The sequence below is a fragment of the Plecotus auritus genome, assembly GCF_963455305.1.
Source record: "Plecotus auritus genome assembly, chromosome: 5".
In the NCBI taxonomy this organism is placed as follows: Eukaryota; Metazoa; Chordata; class Mammalia; order Chiroptera; family Vespertilionidae; genus Plecotus; species Plecotus auritus.
The window spans coordinates 180,577,572-180,603,367 of record NC_137776.1 but is presented as its reverse complement, the minus strand read 5'-3'; the positions used below and the strand labels follow the sequence as shown (position 1 = coordinate 180,603,367).

General features: G+C 53.9%; 2 protein-coding genes across 4 annotated transcripts; one reads left to right on the top strand and one right to left on the bottom strand.

Moving 5' to 3' along the window:
• Positions 1–1,238: 1,238 nt before the first annotated feature.
• SWI5 (SWI5 homologous recombination repair protein) lies at positions 1,239–6,752 on the bottom strand (the record flags this gene model as incomplete). Its single annotated transcript, XM_080668340.1, has 6 exons — positions 1,239–1,505; positions 2,733–2,827; positions 3,394–3,515; positions 6,170–6,218; positions 6,486–6,629; positions 6,733–6,752. 6 exons carry the CDS (start codon positions 6,750–6,752, stop codon positions 1,441–1,443), a joined length of 495 nt encoding a protein of 164 aa, XP_080524466.1. The 3' UTR covers positions 1,239–1,440.
• Positions 6,753–6,852: 100 nt separating this feature from the next.
• On the top strand, positions 6,853–24,742 carry GOLGA2 (golgin A2). 3 transcript variants are annotated; one of them, XM_080669885.1, is made up of 27 exons: positions 6,853–6,984; positions 8,442–8,561; positions 10,206–10,286; positions 13,726–13,821; positions 14,062–14,105; positions 14,227–14,287; positions 14,714–14,773; positions 14,951–15,031; positions 15,793–15,831; positions 16,051–16,113; positions 16,198–16,291; positions 16,390–16,496; positions 17,902–17,960; positions 18,288–18,429; positions 19,832–19,921; positions 20,026–20,133; positions 20,742–20,829; positions 21,202–21,539; positions 21,863–21,976; positions 22,658–22,882; positions 22,972–23,047; positions 23,258–23,346; positions 23,590–23,808; positions 23,899–24,001; positions 24,105–24,211; positions 24,281–24,437; positions 24,529–24,742. In XM_080669885.1, the coding sequence occupies exons 1-27, from the start codon at positions 6,904–6,906 to the stop codon at positions 24,723–24,725; spliced, it is 3,039 nt and encodes a 1,012-aa protein (XP_080526011.1). In that variant the 5' UTR covers positions 6,853–6,903; the 3' UTR covers positions 24,726–24,742. The 3 variants fall into 3 exon arrangements, with proteins under 3 accessions (XP_080526011.1, XP_080526010.1, XP_080526012.1); XM_080669884.1 differs by having other exon boundaries at positions 22,972–23,113; XM_080669886.1 differs by lacking the exon at positions 14,951–15,031 and having other exon boundaries at positions 22,972–23,113.
• Positions 24,743–25,796: the final 1,054 nt, after the last annotated feature.

The window sequence follows — 25,796 nt, the reverse complement described above, 5'->3', positions numbered from 1 at the left end:
CCTGACTTCCTGCTGGCAGGTGAGCAGAGACAGAGACCGTGGCTCCCTGCTCCTGGTATTGACTTTTTAAATTTTTTAAAAAATATATTTTTATTGATTGGTTTTTTTTTTATTATTATTGATTTTTTTTACAGAGAGGAAGGAAGAGGGATAGAGAGTTAGAAACATCGATGAGAGAGAAACATCAATCAGCTGCCTCCTGCACACCCCCTACTGGGGATGTGCCCGCAACCAAGTTATGTGCCCTTGACCAGAATCGAACCTGGGACCCTTCAGTCTGCAGGCCGACGCTCTATCCACTAAGCCAAACCGGTTTTGGCTGATTGGTTGGTTTTTAGAAACGATTCTTACTTCACCTCATGACAGCCTGTCCCCAAGGGCTGCTGTCACATCTGAACTCTAATGTGAAGGTCCAGCAGGACAGGGCCAGAGCGGCAGCTGGAATAGTCAGGACTCTTAGCAAGTCTGGTGGGAAATGCTGCCGTTCTGGATTGCACTGAGCAGTTGCGACACTCCAGTTTCACCCCTGCCAGTGATAGCTGGTCACGATAAGCGACACCCAATGAAGAAGTGACAGCTCACCCTTGCTTGGCAGAGGTTCCAATTAGGGATCGGAACCCTCATTCTGCAGATCAGTTTACAAGGTAAGAAATCTTCTCAATGTTGCTATTTCACTCTCAGCTCTTACTTGCTTGTCCCCAACCCAGAAAGGCAGTACTGCAAACCAACAGCTTCAGAGTTAGACTTGGGCTCGAATCCCTGCTCTGCTACTTACTGGCTGTGTGACCTTGGGCAAGTCACTTTGCCTCTCTGACCCTCAATTTCCTCATCTGAAAAGTGGGGACAGCAAAACTAAATCCCCATAGGATGGATTTTTAGCATTTGAGATAATAGACGTAAAGCACTTAGCACAGTGCCCGGCTCACATAGATTGTTCTAACAAAGGCAGGCTGGCTCCAGGGTGAGATGGGGCTATCAGAGAAGAGGGGCAGCATCCAGATTCACATCAAGATTATCTACATGCTCTGCCCTCGCCAGATTGGCTCAGTGGATAGAGCGTTGGCCTACAGACTGAAGGGTCCCGGGTTTGATTCCAGTCAAGGGCATGTACCTTGGTTGCGGGCACAACCCCAGTAGGAGGTGTGCAGGAGGCAGCTGATCGATGTTTCTCTCTCATCGATGTTTCTAACTCTCTGTCCCTCTCCCTTCCTCTCTGTAAAAAATCAATAAAATATATTAAAAAAAAGATTTTCTACATGTTTATTTACAAATAGGACAACATACATACATACATACACAGGTATCACTGGGCCACCTCGGGAGTTCTGGAACTGGAAACACACCTTCTGCCTCCCGGGCTCCCTCCTGCCTCAGGTGGGCTCTCTGGAAAAGGGCTGCTGACACTTCATCGCCTGTCCCAGTGGCCGTGGACAAGGCCGCTCAGTCACTCATGTCCAGGCCAAATTCTGGATACAACTCTTTGGTGGCGACACCTCGGATCACAGCTGAAAGGAAGGATGAATGTCCAGTGGGAGAATGGCCACGTCCCTGACCACCCAGCCCCCTCTCCTACACCTTCTTCCTGCTCCCCCAGTTGCCAAGATAACCCTCCTGCCTGGCCACCCCAAACTAGACTCACTGATCCCTCACCCCACTTTGCAGAGGAGCCAAACAAAGCTCCCCTCGAATCTTTTCTCCACCCAGAGCAGCTGGAGCCATCTGCTGAGAATGGAAATGCACATTTGCGTCTCTGCACACCTGGCCTCCTTAGCCTGGCCCCGCTGCCGTGCCCTGGCCATGTGGCGACACTTCCTCCTGCTCCCTCAAAGGCCCTCTTCCCTCCAATGGGATGGGCTCACCTCAGAGGCCTCCGCTGACCTCCCCTCGCCCCCACTTGCCACCTGTTCCTGCCTCTCCATCTCTGCCCTTTGATTCATTCCTTCATGGCACTTAACATGTTTTATAATTCCTTTGTGTTCTTTAGTTAGTGACCATTCCCCTCCCCTCCAACATGGAAACGGAAGTCACATGAAAACAGAGCCTTTCACGTGTCCACTTCTCCTTGTAGAGCAGCACCGGGTAGGTGCTCAGTAAACACTCACTGAACAAGTGAAAGCGGACAGGCCTCCCGCTCGAGCTCCTAGGACCTAAAGGACAGGTCTCCAGCTGGGGTCTATCTAGCGAGCACATGTCCTAACCACTAGGCCACAGTCACCTTGCATTCCTTTCTCCCTGGCCCTGCTCATCCTCCTCTCTTCACCATCGATAACTCCCTCATCCCGTTTTCTCCTTCCCCTCGTTTGGGACCCACTCCTCACTGAAACAGAGAAGCCCTCCCTGGGGCAGGGGCATTCAGGGAGCGGGGCAGCTGAGAAGGACGGGAGGGTTGGCAAGTTAGAATGCCCAGGAGATGGCCATGGCCGGGTAGCTCAGTTGGTTAAGCGTCGCCCTGATACACCAAGGTTGCAGGTTTGATCCCAGCTCAGGGAACATACAAGAATCACTGGTGAATACATAAATAAGTGGAACAACAAATCGATTTATTTTTTTCTCCCTTCCCCCTGCTCGCCCCTCCCCCCCCGCTTTCTCTCTCTCTCTCAAATCAATCAATCAATAAAAATTTTAAAAGAAAAAAACAAAACTAAACAGTAGCCCAGGAGGAAAATTCAACCACCGATGGGGAGTAGGGACTCCTTCTAAGCCTGTTTGCTCCCCGGAGTCCTGCCGCTCACCTAGTTTGCCCAGCAGCATCTGGCCCACATCTTTGATGTCGTTATACTCGTGGAGCTGGGAGATGTGATCCTCCAGTTCATCCACACTGTAGCCTCTGGGGTGAGGGATGGAGAAAGAGAAAGCTGATGAGGATCCAAGGTTCAGGGAGTAACATCTATTTAACAAATGTTCACAAAGGGCCTACTAGGTGCTCAACACTGCGGCATAGAGATGGCAGGATAGACCCTGCCCACTAAAGCTGACAGTAACGAGATCAGTCCCTGGCAAATGCTCCCTGTACCCATAGAGAGCCGTCCCAACCACACTGGTACTGTGTGACCCTGGCCACGGCTGAGGGATTCACAGATGGGCACATGAGTGATAGTCAGAAACCCCTCAAGTGGGAAATGCATTCAAAAGCTGCTCAAGCCGTGCGGCTGGACCAAGGGGCATGGGAAACTCAGGAGCTGTGGAAAAACCAGCTTCCCCCAGGCACTGAAAACCCCGCTTGCAGGGAGGAAAGCAGGCTGGGTGCAGACAAAAGCAGAGGCAGATAATGTGGGCCCCGAGAGAGGCTGCTGAGACAGCCTGAATCCAGCGGTGCAGTTCTGTCTTTATGCTGAGCTGGAATGACTGGGCACTAGCTGTGTTAAGTACGCTGAGGACCCCAACAAGACTTACTCAGATATTAACCGGGAGATCTCCTTGTCCAGCACGTCCCTCTTCTCCTTCAGCTTCTGAATGTCAAGGTGCAGAGAATCCTCGCTGGCCCCATCAGCCTGGCCAGCCTTGGAAGATGGCCGCTGAGTGGCACCAAGAGTCATTAGCGGGACTGGCCATTTCCACAATTCAGAACCTACAAGCTGTCCCCCAACAGCCACTCCCTGCTTCTGCTTGGTAATAGACACCACCTAACGCCAAAGAAGACCACATTTCCCAGCTTCCCTTGCAAGTAGATGTGGCCCTATAACTTAGTTCTGATAAGTGGAACTTAATCAGAAAAGGTGTATGCTACGCCTGGGAACTGTCCTTCAGGGAGAGGGCAGCCTTTCCCGGCCTTCCTCCTTCCTGCCAGCTGGAATGTGGAAGTCACCCTGGAGCCGAACAGCATCTTGGATGATGAGGTAGAAGCCACGTTGAAGATGTGGTGGAATAAGACAGAGGCCTGGCTCCCTGATGACTGTTTAAGCCACCACTATTTTGGGTTTCCTTTCACTCCCAGCCAAACCCAGTTCTAACTAAAGGGCCTATCCTGGCCCCCAGTCTGACCCCAGAGATTCCGCCTCAGGTCTGTGTGGATTCTTCTCTCAAGTCGGCGAAGTCACTGGGTTTATAATCTCATTAGCTAACAGAGGCTACAGTCTGGGGCTGCAGTTCATCTTTGCCCCTTTTGCTTCCAAAGGCTGCACAGGCCAGTGCTGGGCACACTGCGTATCTTCAGGAAATGTGTGTTGGCTCAACAGTTTGCACATGATGCAAAAAGAGACAGAGGAAGATGTGGTTCCTATTCTTAGGACGGGGCAGTCACCAAAGAGGGGAAAGGCACCATCTTCCTGGCTCCGGGGGTTCAGCGATGGAGAAGACAGCAAGCCGGACCCCCTGCTTTCATGGAACGGATAGCCTCATCCCAAACAGAAAACTCCCAACAATTATGCTTTTCCTCCAGAGATCTTCACTGGAAGCCCTACTCACAGGTCATGCTTCATCAGGAAGGGCTTCTCTGACCACCCCATTTAAATGGGCTCTCCTCGCCTGACTGGTGTGGCCTAGTGGTTGAGCGTTGACTTATGACCCAGGAGGTCAAGGTTCGATTCCCAGTCAGGGCACAAGGCCGGGTTGTAGGCTTGATCCCCAGTAGGGGATGTGCCGGAGGCAACCGATCAATGATTCTCTCTCATCATTAATGGTTCTATCTCTCTCTTCCTCTCTGAAATCAATAAAAATACTTAAAAAAAATAAATGGCCTCTTCACTATCCCTTTGTCCTGATGTTTTATGGCATCTGACATGTCATGCCTTTCATTGATAATACGAGGCCCGGTACCCGAAATCTGTGCACTGGGGGGAGGGTCTCTCAGCCTGGCCTGCGCCCTCTCGTAGTCCAGGAGCCCTCACTCCTTACCGCCCCACCTGCTTGCTGCTCCTTACTGCTCAGCTCGCTGCATCTTAGCCCTGCCTCGGAGGCGGGAGAGGCTCCCGCCATGCTACCACGCCGTGAGCCCAGCTTCTGGCTGAGAGGCGCACCCCCTGTGGGAGCGCACTGACCACCAGGGGGCAGCTCCTGCATTGAGCATCTGCCCCCTGGTGGTCAGTGCGCATCATAGCAACCAGTCGTTCTGCAGTAATGGTCGCTTAGGCTTTTATTATATAGACTAGAGGCCTGTTGCACAATATTCGTGCAAGAATAGGCCTTCCTTCCCCTGGCTTCACTCCCAGCCGCCCAGGAGCCGGCAAGTCCCCGCTCCCTGGCTGCCCAGCAGCCGGCAAGTCCCCGTTCCCTGGCTGCCCGGGAGCTGGCACCTCCTCGCTCCCGGGCCGTCCGGAGCCGGCAAGTCCTCGCTTCTGTCTGAAGCACCACTGCAGTAGCTCCCTCCGCTGCCCCCCTTCCCCTGATAGCAGGCTTCACTCCTCTCTGCGCCTTGCATAAGCAAATTACCTCCATCTTTGCTGGGTTAATTTGCATACTCACTCTGATTGGCTGTGGGCGTAGCGGAGTGATGGTTAATTTGCATGTTTCTCTTTTATTAGGTCAGATTATTTTCATTGTTGGCCTTACATCACTGGAGTGTAAACTCCATGAGGGCAAGGACTTTGTTATATTTACTGCTGATTGCACTGCGTCTACAACCGTACCTGGCACATAGTAGGCACTCAATACAATTGATCAAATGAATGAGTGAATGACCAATTAGTAATCAACTAACTACAAGGTTGAAAAGTGCTTTGAAGCTGGAGTACAGTGTGCTAAGGGGATATCAAACAGGGTCACTGGATTGAGCCAGAAGTGGGGGTGAGGCCGCTCTGAGGAAACTCAATTGTAAAGGATGTGTAGGCATCCGCTTGGCAAAAAAGCTGAAAGAAGAGCATTCCACACAGAGGACAGTACATCCCAATGGCCTAAGACAGGAGGGAGCGCATGTGTTTGAGGGAACCCGAGTGCTTTATGTGTGGGTGGGGTGGGTGCGGGAGGGGATAGTGGTGTGAAAAAGGAACCACCATCCGTGGTGTGTCGGGGAGGGGGAGAGACAGAGCCCACTTGGGGTGCCACTGACAAGGACAGCACATGCTTCTTCTTTGAAGCTTGGTGGGCACAAGGAAAAGGGGAAGGACGGAGGAATGACCTGGAGTTTCTCAGCAGAACAAGTTGGCTGGGGGAAGGCCTTACAGAGGGCTGGGAGCAGCAGTGACTTACAGGGCGGAGGGCAAGAGTGTGGGGACGGGGGCACAGGCATACTCACAGGGGATCGGAAGGCCCCGCGGCAACTTTTGGAAAGTCCTGGTTGAGTCCTGGAGAGGAATCCGAGGGAGAAATGGCTGATTGGGACAAGGATCCGCTCCGGGAAAAAAGGGGTACTGTGGGGTGTGGGAGGAGCGACGGGGACAGTCGGGAAGGGAGAAGATATGCTCCCGGGGTCAGGGTAGAGATCCTCGAGGAAGGGGAGATCCTGAGAGGATGGAGTGTGTGGAGGGCTGATTGGGGTCTCTGGAAAGTGGGGAGTCAGGAAAGGGATGTGAAGGGATGAGCTTATCCCCTGCTGTCCGCTCCTAGCCCACCTCCTGAGTCCTGGGGTCCGGGGCCCCCGTTGTGGGGGGGTCTGCAGTGCAGGAGGGTCCAGGTCGGGAGCGGGAGAGCGGCCTCTCAGGTCCGCCAGGTAATCAGAGTCCTGTGATGGAGACCGGGAACCGCCACACAGCGAGCTGCGCGCGCACCCGGCGAGGTCAGGTCCCGCCCACCCCAAGGTGGGCGGAGACAGCTTTCATTGTGACTCCGCCTGTTCCTCCCGTCCTGAGCAGGCCTGGCCACGCCCCCTTCGCTTTCATCTTTCTCATAGACCAATGATATTGAAGAGTTAAGGCCACGCCCACACAGCTGCTGCCTGTAATCGCTCTGATCCCTCCTTTTCAGCTTCAATCGCCAAGATGCGCGGTGGCTGCCGGAAGCAATTCCGAGGTGGTTTCCGGGATCGCGGTGATGTGGCCCCCCCGTCTCCCTCCCCTTCCAGAGATGTCGGAAGAAGTCCGACAGAAAAAATTGGCGGAGGCCAGGAAAAAGGTAAAAGGTGCCGAGTTGTGGCTCCCCGACTTAGCCTAAGGTCCCTTGACGGCCGGACCGTGGTCAGAGCCTGTGCTACCTCTAGGGGCACACGGGATCAGACCCCGGGCGCCCCTAGGCGTCCCCCCGAAAGTCTTCTCACCAGCCCCGCCCCCCACCCCCCCATCCCCGGCAGCCCAGCTCCCGCCCTCGCTTGTCCGCTCCGGGTGACTTTGGGCTGGTGACCCCCGAGGTTCCCGGCTCCAGGCTCGGCCCTCGCCTCCTGCCGCTCAGAACCGGACCTCCTGGGCTCCCTGGGCTCCCAGGGCTTCCTATCTCCAGGGACCTGGATCCGGGCCCGGCGCTCCCTTCCCCCAGCGCGGAGCGGCGATTCGGGCGTCGGTTGGGAGGAGTGGAATGTAGTCATGTCACAATCCCCCTGGAAACTGTCATTATCGCCCTAAGCCCCGTGTTTGATGTTACGACCCAGTCTCCTAGTGTGTTCATCCCCTTTCCGGTTCTCTGGTCACGGCCCAAATTTCCAGCTTCAAGGGGACTCGGGACTATGGGACTTAGGTCAGAGAGGTTTCAGGCTCCCTTACTAGACTGTACGTCATCCATAGACATTGTAGCGTAAAAATCCTGCATTGCACTGCTGAACTAGAAACATTGACCATATCTCTGGGTGTCAGTGGGGAGAATGTGTTTGGTTTGGTTTGCTCCCAGGTTTCTACTCTCCAGAGAGACTTTGAAATTTTTCATCTGAATTCTCGTAACTCATGTTCTAATTTCCTATGATTCTGGAATCAGATTGGCCCTCAGTGCTCTTTGGAGTGAGACCTGCTTATCCCCTGTGGAGCACTGCACTTCACAGCTGGGAATCCTTCCCAGGTCTCATCTCAGCATGGAGTGCTGTGAGTGCCACAGGAGAAAGAGCACCAGTTTTGCTGGATTCTCTTGAGAGAGAAAAAGCCTTTAATGTTACTTAGGGATGACATTTGCATAGATTTGTAAGATTATAATAGACTTCTCTGAAATGGTGCTTGGGTTGTCTTATTTCTGTTACCACCCCAGATTCTGTAGGGGTGCGCCTTCACTGCCTTCTGCCATTAAGCTACATAGATGTAGAAGTTTGAGAAGTAGTGCTGTACATCTCCAACAGATACATAAAGAAGGGCCCGTATGTCTGATCACTTAAATGTTAACCCCTTCTACCTCTGGTTTTGTCCCCTGGCAGCTACTGCTTTATGGCATAACCCCCAGAACTCAGAGCCAGAGACTTAGTTTAAATGCTATTACTGCTTTTTAAAAAAAGTTTTGTTATCAGTCCATTTCTTCAGTCATTATGTAAAAATTGCAACACCTTGTAGGGTTGTTGTGGCATTAACTCAGATGGCGAATATGAATATTTTTTAAACTGTTAAGATGTAAATCCACGGGTTTGTAGTCATGAGTCTCACCGCTTCTCCTTTTTGCAGTTGAGAGAATTCCAGCAGCAGCGAGGCATTGGTGCTCCTTCAGGAGCTAAGAAGAAAAAGAAGGTTAAAAATGGCAGTAGCCCCGAGACAACCACTTCTGATGGTCACTCGCCTGAGGATGTGAGTCCTGGCTTCCGGGGGTAGGGGGACTCAGGGGGCAGTAGAGGGTAGAGGTTAAGATTGTGGAAGAAGTATTCAGTACTGGTTAAGAATTCTGGGTTTGAATTCTTTTTATTTTTAAATTAATTTTGAGGGTATTACAGATGTCCCCCATTTCCTCCCCCTTTTTTTAAATTCTCACCCGAGGACATGCTTAGAGCGAGGAAGGGAGAGAGAGAGAGAGAAACATCTATTGGTTGCCTTCTGTATGTGCCCCAATCAGGGATCGAACCAGCAACCCAGGTATGTGCCCTGACCGGGAATGGAACTTGCAAGCTTCCATTGCACAGGATGATGCTCAGCCAACTGAGCCACTGTGGCCGGGCTTGAATTCTTAATTCTGCCCCTCCCTCTGCTAGGAATATGGTTTGGGGCAAATTGTTTAAGCTATTTGGGCCCGTGTTTCCACATCAGTAAGATCAGGGTCATATTATGAAGTTTAATTGACATTGTTGTTTTTATATTAATCCCTTGATACAGGGCCTGGTGTGGGGTAAATATCCAATAAAGGGTAGTTGCTATTGGTCCTGCTTATCTGGTGGCTTTTCTCATCCCCCGTCTCCCGGGGAAGCCAGGCTGTGAGAACAGCCAGCAAAAGAGCCCCAGGGCATGGTGAGGAGAGCCCCGGGGGTACAGTGAGGAGAGCCCCGAGGTACAGTGAGGAGAGCCCCAGGGCATGGTGAGGAGAACCCCAGGGTATGGTGAGGAGAGCCCCAGGGCATGGTGAGGAGAACCCCGGGGTACAGTGAGGAGAACCCCAGGGCATGGTGAGGAGAACCCCGGGGTATGGTGAGGAGAACCCCAGGGCATGGTGAGGAGAGCCCCGGGGGTACAGTGAGGAGAGCCCCAGGGCATGGTGAGGAGAACCCCGGGGTATGGTGAGGAGAACCCCAGGGCATGGTGAGGAGAACCCCGGGGTACGGTGAGGAGAGCCCCGGGGCATGGTGAGGAGAACCCCGGGGTATGGTGAGGAGAACCCCGGGGCATGGTGAGGAGAACCCCGGGGCATGGTGAGGAGAACCCCGGGGTACAGTGAGGAGAGCCCCAGGGCATGGTGAGGAGAGCCCCAGGCACTGGATTAGGAATTTTGAGCGGGTCTCTGGGCAGCCGCAGGTAAATCACTTCCTCCTCCTGGCCTCAGTTTCCTCATTTGTGAGATGATGTTATTGGATCAGATTAGTGTCTTTCAAACTTATTTTTAGCTGTAATCCCTTTTGTTCAAGCAACCCTTTACTTGGAAGCCTGGTTTTTAAAGTGGAGGTGGGGGTCTGGAGCCCTGCCAGATTCGTCCCCAGCATCCTGGGCCTGAGGAGAGGGTCTGATGGGCGTGTTCAGAGCTGCACTGGTCAGGTGACTCCACTCTGTGTGACTGCATCGCTCAGGGGCTTGTCCATCTGTTCATTTGCATTGATTTCTGCCTGTGGCAAGCAGCAAGTGTCTGTTTGGAAAGATGGCACCGGCCATGGTATTGATCCCCTTCTCTCTTCTCTAGCATTGAATTCCCCCGAACCCATCTCTTCTTCCTTCCCTGACTCTCTTGCCTCTCTCTAAGCCACTTTTCTATTTCTCCCCCTACCCTTGTTTTTGCCTTTTCGCTTCCTGTAGATTCAGGATATTCTGAAGGTGTTGGTGTCCGACCTTAACCATTCCAATGGGGTAGCGCTCTCCCCATTGGACGATTGGAAGGTGAGGCAGTGCTGAGACCCCTCTGGCTTGTTCTCTCCCAGCTGTGCATGTCCCCGAGGCTTCTCTGGTTTGGGGGGGGGGTTCTTTAAACTCTGGCTTATTTTTATGTTGCTTTCATTAGCCCTCAGCCTATTCATGTCTGCTTTTCCACCTGCTTGGTTGATTGGGTTTGTTTTCTTCCCACATCTCTTTTATCATCTTGGAGCAGGTGAAATGCACCTTGAAGGTTAAAGGTAATTTGGGAATAGCTTCCAGAACAGGTGTGTGGGATTTGAGTTTTTTGAACCTCAAGTTTTTTTTTAAAGATATATTTTTATTGATTTTTTACAGAGAGGAAGGGAGAGGGATAGAGAGTTAGAAACATCAATGAGAGAGAAACATTGATCAGTTGCCTCCTGCACACCTCCTACTGGGATGTGCCCACAACCAAGGTACATGCCCTTGACCGGAATCGAACCTGGGACCTTTCAGTTCGCAGGCCGATGCTCTATCCACTGAGCCAAACCGATTTCGGCTGAACCTCAAGTTTTTGAATGGCCACTGGTGCTCTCAGACTAAGAGGTTAAATAAAACCAAACCTTCAGTTCTTGCCCTGTGGGCATCTGTCCCCAAAAGAGCAATAGACTGCGGAGCAGTTTGTAATTTTTCAAGTAGATTAATTTTGCTTTGAGAGTCAGCTATCTAGGGTTAAGAGAAAGGGAGTAAAAATCAAATATGGACACAGCCATATTCACTGGGCCCCGGAGAAGATAGGGGAAGAACCAGGTAGAATGCCCACTGAGGGAGGCAGGCTGTGCTGAAAGGGGCAAGATAGAATGTGGCAACCTTCCACATGCTCAGCTGAGAAGAGGTTGGTTTTACATGGACTTGAGGCTGGAGGGGGTGGCGTTTGAGTCTGGTTTGAAGATCAGAGGTGGGTAACATCCATCCATATGGAGAAGGGAACATGGAAGATCCTGGCCAAGGGTGTGGTACAGGTAACGGCCAGGATTATGAGCTCACAGAGCACATTCCAGAAAGGCGGGGAGCCTGGTGTGTGCCGGGCCAGGAGATGACGACGTCCTCCGGGTGTGATGTTGGCACTTCCTCCTCAATTCACTTCCTTGGGGGACCTCTGCCAGGCCAGAGGAGGAGGGCTGAAATGGGGCCAGATCCTGTTGGAGGGGGCATGGGGTGGAGGCCTGGGACTAGCCCTGCCGGCCGGTATTAGAGTATTTCAGTCATCAGGACTACTCACACCCAGTTGGTCAGGTCTCCCCAGGTGCTGTGACTCACCTTGTCAGCTCCAGTGGCATGGGGAGGGCAGCACGGGCCTAAAGGAATTCTGAAGCTGGGTATTTACACTAATGATCGTGCCCATGTCCTTCTGTCCTTCTGGAAATGAGGATGCAGATTCCCATAGTCCCTTCGTGCTTTTTTTTGGTGTGTGTTTTTGAAATATTTTTATTGATTTTAGAGAGCAAGGGAGAGGGAGAGATAGAAACATTGATGATGAGAGAGAATCATTGATTGGCTGCTTCCTGCATGCCCCCTAATAGGTATTGAGCCCGCAACATGGGCATGTGCCCTTGACCGGAATCTCTTCAGTCCACAGGCCAACGCTCTATCCACTGAGCCAAACCAGCTAGGGCTTCTTGTTTTTAAATCCTCTCTTTATCAGCAACTGTTTCCCACTTAAGTTTTCTACTCCATTCATGCAGGCCTGTGATGGCAGTATCCAGGCAGAAATATAGGAATAATGGAAAAATAATGGGGGAATAGTGGAAAAATAAAAAAAAAAATATTTTTAATGGAATGGGACATTTGAGGGGAGTAGATAATGTTGTTTTTTAAAGAGTTTTTTAAAAATTGATTTTTCGACAGAAGAAGGGAGAGGGAGAGAGAAAAAAAACATCTATGTGAGAGCCAAATATCCATCGGCTGCCTTCTGCATGCCCCCCCGGGGATCGAGCCCAAAACCCGGGCATGTGCCCTGACCCGGAATCGAACCCACAACCCTGCACTGCATGGGACGATGCTCAACCAACTGAACATATTCTTTATAAGTATGGACTTATAACTCCATACTTAGCTATAAGACTTAAAATTGTGAAATAACTTGGTTGCTCACAAATAGTCATGTTTACTAGTATATATTTAAGTCTTTAGAAAAGTACTTTTTCCTCTTCTGAGCTTTTTTGTGTCTAATGCTAGGGATGAGTGGGAATCCAAGATGCCAGGAGGGACCTAGAGCTTGCTGGGTCCCATGGCCGGGAGGGTGCCCACCTCCCCCAAAGTCTTCTGTCCGGTCAGCTCAGAACCCCTGCTCTTACCTAGTAGAGTCAGTTGTACAGGTTGGCAAGGCAACACCAGGTTCCAGGGCCAAAGGTCACAGAGTGGACAGTAATGCAAATAACTCGACTCCACTGCAGCTCCTTCAGGTTCTGCAGCTCTTGCTCTAAGGAGGGTGGCAGATTGGGACTTTCAGAGGCCAGAGCTGAGGGGTCCAGAGAGCAGGCACAGCTCCCCCCGCCCCCAGAGGTGCAGCCTCTTCCTCTGGGCCCCAGCTTCGCTGGACAGCTCATGGCTCCCTAGCACTGTCCTTCGTCAAGCTTCAGCTCGTCACCCATCTTCCTGTCTCTCTGCCCATCTGGCCTGTTGGATGTTAGCTCTCTAGAGCCAGAGTCTTGGACCAGGTGTCAGGCCTGAGCCCGAAGAGAGGCTGGGTGGGGCTCTGGTCCAGCAGGTGGGGCCAGTTGGGGAAGAGAGAGCAGCTTCTCCATGGCTCCTGGTCAATCCAGGATGCTGTTCGGGAAGCCCAGGCCGCGGGTAGATATCTTACCTCCGCTTTCTCAGGTGGCTTCTTGGTTAGGTAGTTGTGTTGGAGCTAGGAGGTTGGGGTGGGGTTACTTTTTACCCCAGGAACAGGGAGAGGCTTCCAGTTGGAAAGCCTCATTCCCAGAAAAGACCTGAGTCAGGCAAACGCAGCCAATGGTTGGTGGGAGGAGGGGAGGGAGGAGAGGAGAGTGAAAGAGGAAAGCTGTGTGGCCAGCTGTTGATCCGCTGCTTCATCACTGCGCCCTCTGCCCAGCAGGGGCCCAGGGTGAGGGTCACTGAGGCTCAGGCAGGCTCTCCCTTCTCCCTGATTGGCCCGCCTGCCTTCCACCTGCTGTGGCTGCCACAGGTCAGAGCCTGGTACTGTCTTGCTGCACTCCAGGGGAACAAGGCCCCTGTGTCCTTGAGAGTCTTGCAGTCCTGCTTTGAGCTCTGGCTGGCCAGAAGGCTGCAGAGTGGCCCGAGCCCGGGCGAGCCATGGCCACACCCCAGAGTGGCTCCCAGCATGTGTGACTGTCACTCTGTTGCAGCAACACCTGTCCTACCTGCTCCGCACCCCTGCATCCATGGCAGCGAGAAGCCTTTCCCGCATGTCCCCCTAACCCCCTGCTCTTTTCTGCGATAGGCGCCCAAAGACCACACGGCCCCTGCGGCACTGCCTTCGGATGACACCATGTCACCTGGCGGTGTCCTTTCCCCCAGTGCTGCTTCATCAGCTCAGGTTCGTGCCTCTTCCCCCTCGTCCCGCTGCTCCCTCTGCGTTCACCCCTCTTCCTTCCCAGAGGGCTGGGCCCTCGTGGATCTTCCCTCCTTTCTTCAGGCGGCTTGGTTCCAGGACTAGGGTGGGGGGGGCCAAGGCCTGGTTTTCCCTTCAGTGTTGGGGAGCTGGAAGGTTGTCAGAATGAGCTTGGCTCACCTCACCCCTGGGTTGTTCTCACCTCATGCGTTTCTTCCCAAACAGAATTATGATCCTGAAAATGTTCCTTTTGTCCTGTCTGAAAGCACGTGAGTGTCTCCTATGGGGGCAGCAGTTGCTAGGCTGAGGGGAGTCGGGGCAGGCCACTGCCCGTGACCCCTTCTTTCCCATCGAGCCTCCTGCACCCCTGACTCCTGTGTTCACCCCCAGATTCTCTTCTACTGAGAGCCTGCGTCAGCTTTCCCAGCAGCTCAACGGTCTCGTATGTGAGGTACCCCAGAAGTTGGAGCCCAGAGGGAGCTAGAGGGGGGAGGAGAAACTGACAGAAACTGAGGCAGAGGTTCCCAGGAGAGAGGGAAGATGCTGGGAGCAGGCCCGCAGCTGGGTGAGACTGAGCTAGCTGTTCCTTCGCTGAGCCTCTTCTTTGAAGCTGCGCAGATGAAGGAGTGGGACCAGGAGATCGGTTACATCCTTTTATCCTGCTGCAGGAAGCACAGGAGGAGAGCTGCTGGGGAGGGGGGGTGAGGGGGAGAGAAGAACCAGGAGAGGTTGGCACAAAGGGGTTATGGGAGGAGGGGGCCAACTTAGGAGGCAGGAAAGGAAATTTTGCCAGTTGCCAGGGAAGACAGGAAGTCGGAGGCTTAGGCCTGGAGAGGGCCAGAGAGCATCTCCATGTGAGCTCTTTCCTCTCTCCTAGTCTGCGTCCTTCGTCAATGGGGAGGGACTAGCATCTCCTGCTAATATCAAGGCTCTGGAGGTGAGTGGCCCTGGACTGTGGCCCAGTGACCCTGCAGGCCAGCCTCCGGACCCCAACAGAGGGGGCTGGGTGCCCTGTTGCCAGCTGAGACCGCCCGGATACCCCCAGCCCTAATGATTGCTCTCTCTACCTCTCCCCCCACCCTCCTCCAACTCCTCCTCTCTGCATGCGCCTCAGAGCCGGTACCAAGAACTATCCCTATCCCTGGATTCCAGCAATCTAACAAACAAACAACTCAGTAGCGAGATAGAGGAATTGGTAAGAGTCCAGTGGGGGCCCCTGATTCCACGCTGCCAATCTGGGGCTCTGGAGAAAGGGGCCGGGAGCCCTAGTGCCAAGGGAGAATGGGGTGCCGGGGGTCTAGGCCTCAGCTGGAGGGACCCCAGAGTGCGGAGCATGTGGCATGGCTCTTTCTGTGGCTGCCCTCTTTGCCTGCTCTCTGTCCTCCTTACACCACCGCTTGTCAAACCTTCTCCACACTTGCCCTGGGGGCACTATTTATCTAGGGAAAGAACTAGCTTGACTGTTGTGTTCTGGCCCTGACTCTGCCCCTAATTTGCTCTGTCTTTGACCTTGAACATGTCACTTCTCTCTGGACTTCAGTGTCCTGAGGGTGTAGAAGTAGAGGGTATCTAAAGTCCCTTTTAGCTCAAAAAATCCAAGATGGAAAGGTCCTTTTCATTCCTACATCTCTGCTATTGAGGACAGAGCCTGTCTCGTGGTGTGTGCTCAGTAATATTCGTTGAGTGAGTGAGTGAATGAATGAATGAATGAATGCCCCCGTCCACACCACGAGCTGGCAGGGTCTTTCCCTCTCAAAGCCCATTGCTAGAGTTTCATGTCATTGTCCACTCAGGAATCCAGGGAACAAAACCACCCTAGACCCAAAGTCTCTTTGCTTGGGAGCTTTGAAGTCTCCCTTTAAGAGCCATTCCTGGTCCCTGTCCATCCCTCCTTGGTCCGGGGAGCATAGTCAAGGGGATATAACCTCAGTCACCTTCCTTTGACTCTTTCCACAGAAACGGCAGAACCAGGAAATTGCAGATCAACTAGAAAAAGTAATGTGATTTCTTTGTCTACTCATTACACGGCTGAGGGGCTCGGAGGAGGACTCAGCCTGGAAAAATAAAGAGTCCACCCCTCCCTCCCCTGCTCCTGCCCCCTACCAGCCTGGCCTCATTGGTGGGCTTGTCCCGGGCCATCGGTGGCGTTCTGGAGCGTGTGCTTTGCCGTTCCATTCCTCCTCCCAGTAAGAGGTGTTTCCTCTCTCCCCGCAGGAGAAGCAGGAATATAAGCAAAAGCTTGCGAAGGAGCAAGGGGCCCTGAGAGAGCAGCTGCAGGTGAGCCCGCTGGAGCGTGGGCCTCATGTTCCCTGGGTGTGTGTTTCCCTCTTCCTCAGCACTCGTTTGGCTTTTCTCCCAAAGATTCATATCCAGACCATAGGGATCCTAGTGTCTGAGAAGACAGAGCTGCAGACCGCGCTGGCCCATACTCAACAAGCAGCCAGGCAAAAAACAGGTGGGAATCTACGCCCTGCCCTGCTTCCTGCTTCAGCCCGGCACACGGGCAGGCCTTGAGGGGCCATCCTTCTTTGGACGTGGTTTCTGTCCTTCCAGGAGAGGCGGAGGATCTTGCTGGTCTCCTGCAGTCTTCCCAGCAGCGCGTCGGAGATCTGGAGCGGACGCTGTGTGCCGTGTCCACGCAGCAGAAGCAGGCGGACAGGGTGAGCCCAGCAGCCCACCCAGCCACTGGAGGCGCAGCTTCTCCGAGGCGGGAGTGAGCCTCAAGTTCCTTTTTTTTTTTAAAAAAGTTTTTTTTCCTTTTTTAAAAATCTTCACCCCAGGATATGTTTTCCGATTTATTTTAGAGAGGGAGGAAGGGAGAGGGAGAGAAACATTGATTGGTTGCCTCCTATATATGTGCCTGCCTAAGGGATCAAACCCGCAACCTGGGTATGTGTCCTGACCAGGAATCAAACCTGCAACCCTCTGTGCACAGGACAGTGTTCCAGCCAACTGAGCCACACTGGCCAGGGCCCAAGGTCCCTTCTTTAGCATGGAGTGTGCTGCCAGCAGGCAGCCGGGCCATTTCCCACTGCTTTAAAGTTGTGTGGGTTAGAGGCAGCCTGTGGATGAGTTGGTTGCTGTGACGGTTGGGAGTGTACTGTCTAGAGCAGGGGTGGGCAAACTTTTTGACTCGAGGGCCACAATGGGTTCTTAAACTGGACCGGAGGGCCGGAACAAAAGCATGGATGGAGTGTTTGTGTGAACTAATATAAATTCAAAGTAAAGGAGCGGAGGGGAGAGCAAGAGAACCCTCCGCTCTTTCGGCTCCGCGGGCCGGATAGAACAGCCGAACGGGCCGGATCCGGCCCGCGGGCCGTAGTTTGCCCATGCTGGTCTAGAGCGAGCACTGGATGTAGAGCCCAGAGCCTACGTGCCAGCCCTGCCCTTAACTGGCAGTGGGCCTTGGCCAAGTCCTAGGCACAGAACAGTATTTTTAATGTGTTATCCTGTGTGTAGAAAGGGGAGAAGTGTGTGTGTGTGATGTAAGTCATGTCTGAAAGGACTCATAAAATCCCAGGCGGAGAGGAACAGGGTGGCTGGGAGACATGTCACTTCTGTGCCTTTTGAGTTTGGGGCTGAGTCAGTATCATCCATTAAAAAAATGAAAGATTACAATGAAAACTTAATCACCCGCCCTCATATTGTGCCCCACCCCAGACCTGAGTGTTCAGTCATAACTCTTAAGTGATTTTAGGCAAGTGACTTAACCTCTAATGCTCCGTGTTGCTCACCTGTAAAATAGGAACGATAATAGTAACTGTTTCCTGTGGTGATGGTGAGGATTCACAGGGTTAGCACAGTGCTGGGTAAAGTGCTCGATAGGGTGCAATGTGACGAGGCTGGTAGTGGTGACAACAGCACGGTCCGCTCTCCTGGGCCTCTGTCAGCCAGCTGTGACCCTCTCTGCCTGCCTCTTCCACCCTCACCCAGTTCTCACTAAGAGCAAACGAGAACATGGGCTCGGAGGTGCTTTGGAAAAATGTAGTGCGACTCCAGGTGGGAAAGTGTTGCTGTTCCTCTTCGTCTGCCAGCCCACCTGACCTCACCTTTCTCTGTTTGCAGCACAACAAAGAACTCACCAAAAACCGTGATGCCCTAAAGCTGGAATTATACAAGAACAAGTAGGATTTGGGGGGGGGGGGTGCTGGGCTGGGCTGGGCCGGGCCGGGCCGGGTGGTGTGCTGGGAAGTGGGAGGGATACAAGTAGCATGGCGAGGAGGTTGTCCAGGTTGGACACGTGCAGCCTGCTCTAGTCCTTGCTGTGCTGACTCATGCTTAACCTCATGCAACTCATGTCCTTTTCTCTGGCCGGTCACTTGTGACTCTTGATCCTGGGGTCCCTTCCCATGCCACTAGTCTGCGGTTCTATGGTGAGGGCCGTGGGTTGATTGCCACGGTGATCCTTTCTGTTCTTTATTTATGCCTTTCTCCACTGCCTCTGGCCACAGCAAAACGAATGAAGACCTGAAGCAGGAGAACTCGGAACTGCAGGAGAAGCTTCGGGTCTTGGTGACCGACAGAGAGGCCTCGCAGCTCAGGGTGGAAGAGCTGCAAAAGAAGCTGGAGATGTCGGAGCTGCTGCTGCAACAAGTGAGGGACTGGGCCCAGGGAGTCCCGGCCCCTCCAGCTGGGGCCAGGCCTCTGCGGTCATTGTGGGTGACCCCCAGCCAGGAACTGAAAACTTGGATCCTTGTTCTGGTCCTGCCATGGAATCCTCTAGAGTCTGATAAAAATCTACAACTTGGGGCCCTGCCCTGAACTGTGGAATCAGAATCTCAGGGATAGGGATTTCTCATTTTTGTTTTTAAAAGCATCCTGATTGAAAACCATTGTTTTATAGATGACATTGATCAGGCTGGCCCCTGAGTCTGTTTTCTTCCTTTTGGGGGACCGAGCCACCAGGTAGTCAGGGTGCCCGGGTCAGAGAGCTCCTCCTCTTCATTTTCTCCACACTGAGCAATACTCTGCCTTCATGGAACTAACTTCCTTCCGCTGGGGTCTGTCTGCCCTCCGGAGCAACACAGGAAAAGTCTCAACTCCTTCCCAAGACAGACCTGCAGACACTTTGAAAGGGGGTGTGTGTGAGTTCCCTGTCTTTCCTAAGATCTTTTCTGAGCTGAACACCCTCCTGATTGCTGTCTCCTGGATGTGACCTGGTTATCAGGGACCCCAGAGTGAAACACCATTCTTCAAATCTGGTCTGGCCTGGGCAGCAAGCAGACTGCCTGTTCCCGAGATAGGCAGTCTAGCAAGTGGCCGGCTGGAGATATGAGAAGTTAGAGCCTCAGGGTGCTCTGAAGTTCAGATGGCTGCTCATACTTTTGACCCAAACACTCCATCTTTTTTTTTTTTTAATATATTTTATTGATTTTTTACAGAGAGGAAGGGAGAGGGATAGAGAGTTAGAAACATCGATCAGCTGCCTCCTGCACACCCCCCACTGGGGACGTGCCCGCAACCAAGGTACATGCCCTTGACCGGAATCGAACCTGGGACCTTTCAGTCCGCAGGCTGACGCTCTATCCACTGAGCCAAACCGGTTTCGGCCAAACACTCCATCTTGAGGGCTGGCCCCATGTGTAATCTCACTCGCTATAGCCGTCTAATTCTAAAAGGCCCTCAGGAAGGGTGTGACGAACGTATGCTATATGCATATGTTGGACTGCTGTGCACCATTACAAGATTAAATATATCTTGTATGCAGCAAAGTGAAAGTAAGTTGCAGAACCATATGTGAATGAATCCCAAGACAACACCCCTGGAATAGGCACACCAGATTGGGGGGATTGAATCTGGCGGAAAGGTTGGGAGGACTTCGAACACTCATTGAATAGCTTACAATGAGTATTTAGTAAATATAAGCCTATGGACATGGTACTAACAAAATGAGGCTAGAGCTCTTCATTGACCCTGAGTTGTTCAGACCCTTTTGGGGAGCACTGTGTGGAACCGCCGGGGCTCCCCAGATCTAACCTCATTTTCCACCATCCAGTTTTCCAGTCAATCTGAAACCCCTGACAGGAAGGAGCAGTTACAGCAGGCGCTGGAAGAGCGGGCGCAGCTAGAGACACATGTGGAGCAGGTGAGGCTTTGCAGAGGGCGGGGTGTGAGGAGAACGACTCCAGGTGACCAGGAGTGGGAGAGGCTGGTGCCAGCCCTGGCTGACTTCTGCGCCCGTTCTTGCAGCTGAAGGAGTTGCTGAAGCAGCTACAGATGGAGAGAGACCAGTACGCAGAGAATCTGAAAGAAGAGAATGCCATCTGGCAGCAGAAGATGCAGCAGATGTCAGAGCAGGTGAGATGTGACCTCGGCCCCCACCTTAGATAGGTCACTTGCTCATTCTGGGCATCTGTGAAATGGGAATCATATCACCTGTGTGTGCAGGTAGATGTGTATGTGTCCTTTTTTTTTTTATTAAAAAATATATTTTATTGATTTTTTACAGAGAGGAAGGGAGAGGGATAGAGAGTTAGAAACATCGATGAGAGAGAAACATCGATCAGCTGCCTCCTGCACGCCCCCCACTGGGGATGTGCCCACAACCAAGGTACATGCCCTTGACCGGAATCGAACCTGAGACCCCTCAGTCCATAGGCCGACACTCTATCCACTGAGCCAAACCAGTTAGGGCTATGTCCTTTTTTTAATCTTTAAAAATTTTATTAATTTGAGAGAGAGCGAGAGAGACACTGATTTCCACTTATTTAGGCACAATTGGTTGATTCTTACATGTGCCCTGACTGGGGATAGAACCCACAACGTTGGCTCCTGGGGACAATGCTCTGACCAGCAGCCACCCAGCCAGGGCTGGGTGTGTGTGTTGTGTAGGTGGGGGCAGAGAGGGAGATGGTCGCGTGGCCATTGCTCCATCCCTCCCTCCATCCTCTCCGTGCTTTGGGCAGGTGTGCAAGCTGAGGGAGGAGAAGGAGCAGAGCATGAGTCAGGTGCAGGAGCTGGAGACCAGCTTGGCCGAACTGAGGAATCAGATAGGTAAGCTGAGGCTGGAGTGATTTGGGAGCAGGACTCATGTCGGGGAGCCCGAGACGCTGGCTAGAATGCCCCCGAGGAGGGGGGCGGATGTAAGGACATTGTGACACAGGGAAAGAGGTGTGTACCAGGAGCTGACAAGCCTTGCAATCTCTCTGAGCCTCAGTGTCTCCATAAAAAGGGTGGAGTGTGTACTGTCAACCCAGAGTTGTCTTGAGCATGAAAATGTAGAGAACTCCATTGAAAGTATCTTGAAAGATTGAACATCATACGAGTGTGGGAATTACTAGCAGGAAGCCAAGATTTGGGGTGAGGAACCCGAATTAGCTGTGAACCAAGAGGCGAGAGGCCCTCATAGTCTGCTTGCCTCCCCAGCTGTCCCCCCACCCCAGGAGCCCCCGGCAGGGCCCTCGGAGGCCGAACAGCGGCTACAAGCCAAAGCGGAACAGTTACAGCAGGAGCTGGAGGTCCTGGCAGGGCAGCTGCGGGCCCAAATTCAGGACAATGAAAGTCTGAGTCGCCTGAATCAGGAGCAGGGGCAGCGACTGCTGGAGCTGGAGCAGGAGGCCGAGCGCTGGGGCGAGCAGGCGGAGATGCGCAAGCAGATTCTGGAGGACATGCAGAGCGACCGCACCACCATCAGCCGTGCGCTCTCCCAGAACCGCGAGCTCAAGGAGCAGCTGGCTGAGCTGCAGGACAGCTTCGTCAGGCTGGTGCGCGGCCCTGCTTGCCAGCCTGCCCGCCCCCTTGCGAAGTCTTTCCTGCAGGGCAAGACACTTAACCCCTCTGGGCCTTTGTCTTCCCACCTTTAAAATGGGGTGCTATGGTCCTTACGTGAAGTGGAGCCTATGAAGGCACCCTATGACCCAGAGAGGCCATGTCGATGAATGTGGGGAAGCGGGGAGTGGGGGGTTCCCTCCTGCTGCTACCCTTTCCTGAACTGTGTGTGTGTATTGGGGCGGGTGGGGGGAGGTCATCAAATTCTGGTGTCTTCAGCTGCATTGGGTGGCCACTAATTGCTTCTCTCTCTGTCCAGACCAACGAGAATATGGAGATCACCAGCACGCTTCAGACGGAGCAGTATGTCAAGAAGGAGCTGGCCAAGAAGCTGGGCCAGCTGCAGGAGAAGCTGGGGGAGCTGAAGGAGACGGTAACGCTGCCCCAGCTGAGAAGGGCTCAGACAGGCACTGGCCTCTGGGGCGGAGGCACTTGGGCAGGGATGAGCTGGGTGCCAGGGCCAGAGCTGAGGCAGCTCCCGCCTGGAGAGACAGGCGGTCCCAGAGTTCTTCAGAGCCTGTGACTGCATTGCCCCCTGCCCTCTGACCTGCACAGGTGCATAGCCCTGTGCTGCAGGTCATCTCCAATGGAGGCACTGAGCTCGCTTTGAGGGGAGGAGATGTGGTATATGATGGGCGGCTCTTTGCAGTCAGCCCTGGCTTCTGACCTCAGCCCCACTAGTCCCTGTTCACGTGACATCTCTGAGCTCAGTTTCCTTAACTTGAAAGGGAGATTAGCACTTTCCTCATAGCGGTCTGAGGATTAAACGAGAATCATGCATGTAAAGTCGCAGGCATTTAGTGTGCAACTTAGCAGATACTTTGCTTTTCCACAAGCCTGTGGCCTAAAGTGAAAATAGAAAGCAGGTTGTGACGAGGTATGAGCCTGGGTGAAGGCGGCATGGGACTCTGGACAAGGGAGGCAGTCACTGAGGCCCTGGAGTGAGGAAGCCAGGGGCCTGGGCAGAGGCCTGGGCAGGAGGTCCGTGCTGATCTCCTCCTCGGAATCGGGAAGCAAGCCACCACTTGCCCTCACGCCCAGGGACTTCCCGCAGGTGGAGCTGAAGAGCCAGGAGGCCCAGGGTCTGCAGCAGCAGCGGGACCAGTACCTGAGCTACCTGCAGCAGTACGTGGCCGCCTACCAGCAGCTGGCCACTGACAAGGAGGCCCTGCAGAAGCAGGTCCTGGTGCACTCCCAGCTCATGGAGCAGCAGCAGCAGGAGGAAGTTCAGAGCCAGGAGGAGGCCAAGAAGGCCCGCCAAGAGTTGCAGGAGACCCAGGTGAGGGAGTTAAAGTGCTGGGCCCCTAAGCCCTGAGTGGGGAGGCCTGCAACCTGTGTCCCTTCTCACGCTCTTTCCTGGCCCCTTAGGGGCTCCTGGCAGCTGTCAACCAACAGAACCAGCAGCTACAGGCCCAGCTGAGCCTCATGGCTCTGCCTGGGGAAGGTAATTGGAACTACCCAGAGGGAGAAGCCAGAGCCCGAGGAGGAGGGGGACTTTCAGCAGCAAAGAGTTGAGTTAGAAGAGACCTTTAGGACAGCGAATCCTTTTCCTCTGGGGTCAGTGAGGCGGGCAGAGCTGGGTCCCGAGCTGTCTTCCTGGGCTGCTCCACTGCCCTGTGGGGTTGTCTGAGGCCCCTTTGGCTGCCCCCAACAGGAGATGGACTGGATGGAGAGGAGATGGAGGAGGAGGCTCTGCGGCCAAAGCTGAGCATGCCAGAGGACCTAGGTAGCCAAGAGGCCATGGTGAGCTGACCTCCCTGCCTTTTCCTGCCCCACCTTCCTGCCTCCGAGGTCCCTTCTCACCTCTTGGTTTTACCCTCTAACTTCTCTTGATTCCCAACCTCCCTTGGGAGCCAGTGGTCAGACACCACCCCATCCTTGAACCACAGATGTGTCCACAGAGGCCCTGTGATGGGGAGGTCCTCGCTGCCTCCCACTGTCCTGAGCATTCCCCCGCAAAAGCACACACGCACCTCTTGCCCGCAGGTGGAATTTTTTAACACGGCCTTAGCCAGTGCTGAGGAAGAACGGGCACAGCTGCGTAGGGAGCTGAAGAAGCAAAAGCTACACTGCCGGCACCTGGCGCAGCTGGCAGCCCCATCCCAGCGCAGGCTAGAGGCGGAGACGCCAGCCCCGAGCACTGAGGGGGACAGTGTGCCTGCGGAGACCCACCAGGCCCTCCAGGTGGCCATGGACCAGCTGCAGGTGAGTGAGTGTCCCCTGGCCAGGGCCAGGGAGGGTGGGGATGGGCGGGGCAGGTGGCTGCTGAGCCCTGACCCTGCTTTGTGGCTGCAGAGCCGCTTTACAGAGGTCATGCAAGAGAATGTGGATCTGAAGGAGCGGGTTGAGGAGTTGGAGCATCGCTGCATTCAGCTGTCCGGAGAAACAGATACTATTGGTGAGCGGGAAGGCCAGGGCCCGGGGCAGGGAGCACTGTATGGTGGGTGGGAATCCGCAGCAGCTGAGCCCTGTCCACCGGCTGCCCTCCCCCCTCTTCGCAGGAGACTACATCACCCTGTATCAGAATCAGAGGGCAGTTTTGAAGGAGCGCCACCGGGAGAAGGAGGAGTACATAAGCCGGCTGGCTAAGGACAAGGAGGAGATGAAGGTAGGGCCCTGACCGCCTCTGTGGGCGGGGCCAGGACGGGGCGGGGCTGCTGAGTGCCTCTCTCTCCAGGTGAAGCTACTGGAGCTGCAGGAGCTGGTGGTGCGCCTGGTTGGTGAGCGCAATGAATGGTATGGCAGGTTCCTGGGGGCTGCCCAGAACCCTGCTGGGGAGCCCACGACAGCACCCCCGACCCCCCGGGGAACGGGAGCTGCTCTTAGCCAAGGCGGTGAGTAGAGCTCTCGGAGAGGGTGAGTGGGCGGGTGGGTGGGGGAGAGCTCTCACAGGAGAGCTCTCACTGAGCCCTGCCTTCTCAAAAGATCTTCACGAGGTGAGCCTCGCGGACGGTGTGGAGCCGGGCCCTGCTGCACTTGAGAACTCCACTGCACAGCAGATCATGCAGCTGCTGTGTGAGCTGCAGAGCCCCCAGGAGTACCCAGGCTTGAGCAGAAACCCCTGCATCCCCTTCTTCTACCGGGCCGATAACGATGCTGGGGTGAAGATCATGGTGATCTAGTAACTTGACACTACCCCTGGAGAATTATAATAGGGGCGGCAGGGATGGGGTACAGGGGCTGGGTGGGGAGAGCCCACGCAGTCCCTGCACCCCATCCCTGCCGCTCCTATTATTATTATAATGCAAGAATAAACTTATTTATTGATAACATATGACAGAGGAAGGAGGTGGGGATGGGGTTGATTCGACTCTATTTGTTTTATTTCGGAATAAATGGATTTAGCCATACTGCCTTGTGTGTGTGTTTGTTTGTTTGTTTGTTTTTTCACTTAAGAATCTTTGTCTTTCTTTATTACCAAGCAACCTTTTGGGCTGCTGTTTCGTGTGTTTGTTTTTAAAATATGTTCTTAGTGATTTCAGAGAGAGGGAGAGGGAGAGAGAGAAACATCAATGAGAGAGAAAAACTGATTGGCTGCCTCCTGCATGGAGCCCACAACCTGGGCATGAGCCCTGACCGGGAATCTAACCGTGACCTGGTTCATAGGTGGACGCTCAGTCGCAGCCACGCCCACCAGGTGCCTTGTGTGTTTCTGTTTCGGGTCACTGGGTCTCGGATTCTGTCTGGGTACCGAACAGGAAGTGGGGCCTGCTAGCAGAGGGCAGGCTTCTGCACTGTGCGGAGCCCCAGGGTGTCTGAGCATGTCCAGTGGGGGTGTTAGAGATCTGGACCTGTCATACGCTGCTTGGTAAAGCCTGGGGGACTCCACGGGGTCAGCCACAGGGCTCTCAGGGGCAGTCCTGCCTGAATGGCCGACAGACTCCGGAGACTGATCTAACCCTGGGGAGGGAAAGCAGCATCCCAGCACCCAGAGAGCCAACCTCCAGGCCAGGTTTCCATTCCATGACCCTGCCCTTGGGCGGCCTGTTTGTTCAGTCCCTCCACCCTGCGGGCCCACACCCCACCTCCTCCCTCCAGGCTGATGGTGCTCCTGCCCCCTAGTGGTCAGAGCAGGATTCACAGGACGAGGACCTGCTAATACCCAGGTGCTTTCCCAGTAGCCGTGGAAAGGGTGGGGCCTGGTTTTATCATTCCTTACAGCACCCTAGCAATGGCTGGGTCCCCCCCACCCC

Excerpts from the sequence above, each read along its gene's own strand:
- GOLGA2 (XM_080669884.1), top strand. The coding sequence starts at position 6,904 with ATGTGGCCCCCCCGTCTCCCTCCCCTTCCAGAGATGTCGGAAGAAGTC. Across the intron at positions 16,497-17,901 it reads AGCAGAAGCAGGCGGACAGG|CACAACAAAGAACTCACCAA; the intron begins GTGAGCCCAGCA and ends CTCTGTTTGCAG. Across the intron at positions 18,430-19,831 it reads CGGAGCTGCTGCTGCAACAA|TTTTCCAGTCAATCTGAAAC; the intron begins GTGAGGGACTGG and ends TCCACCATCCAG.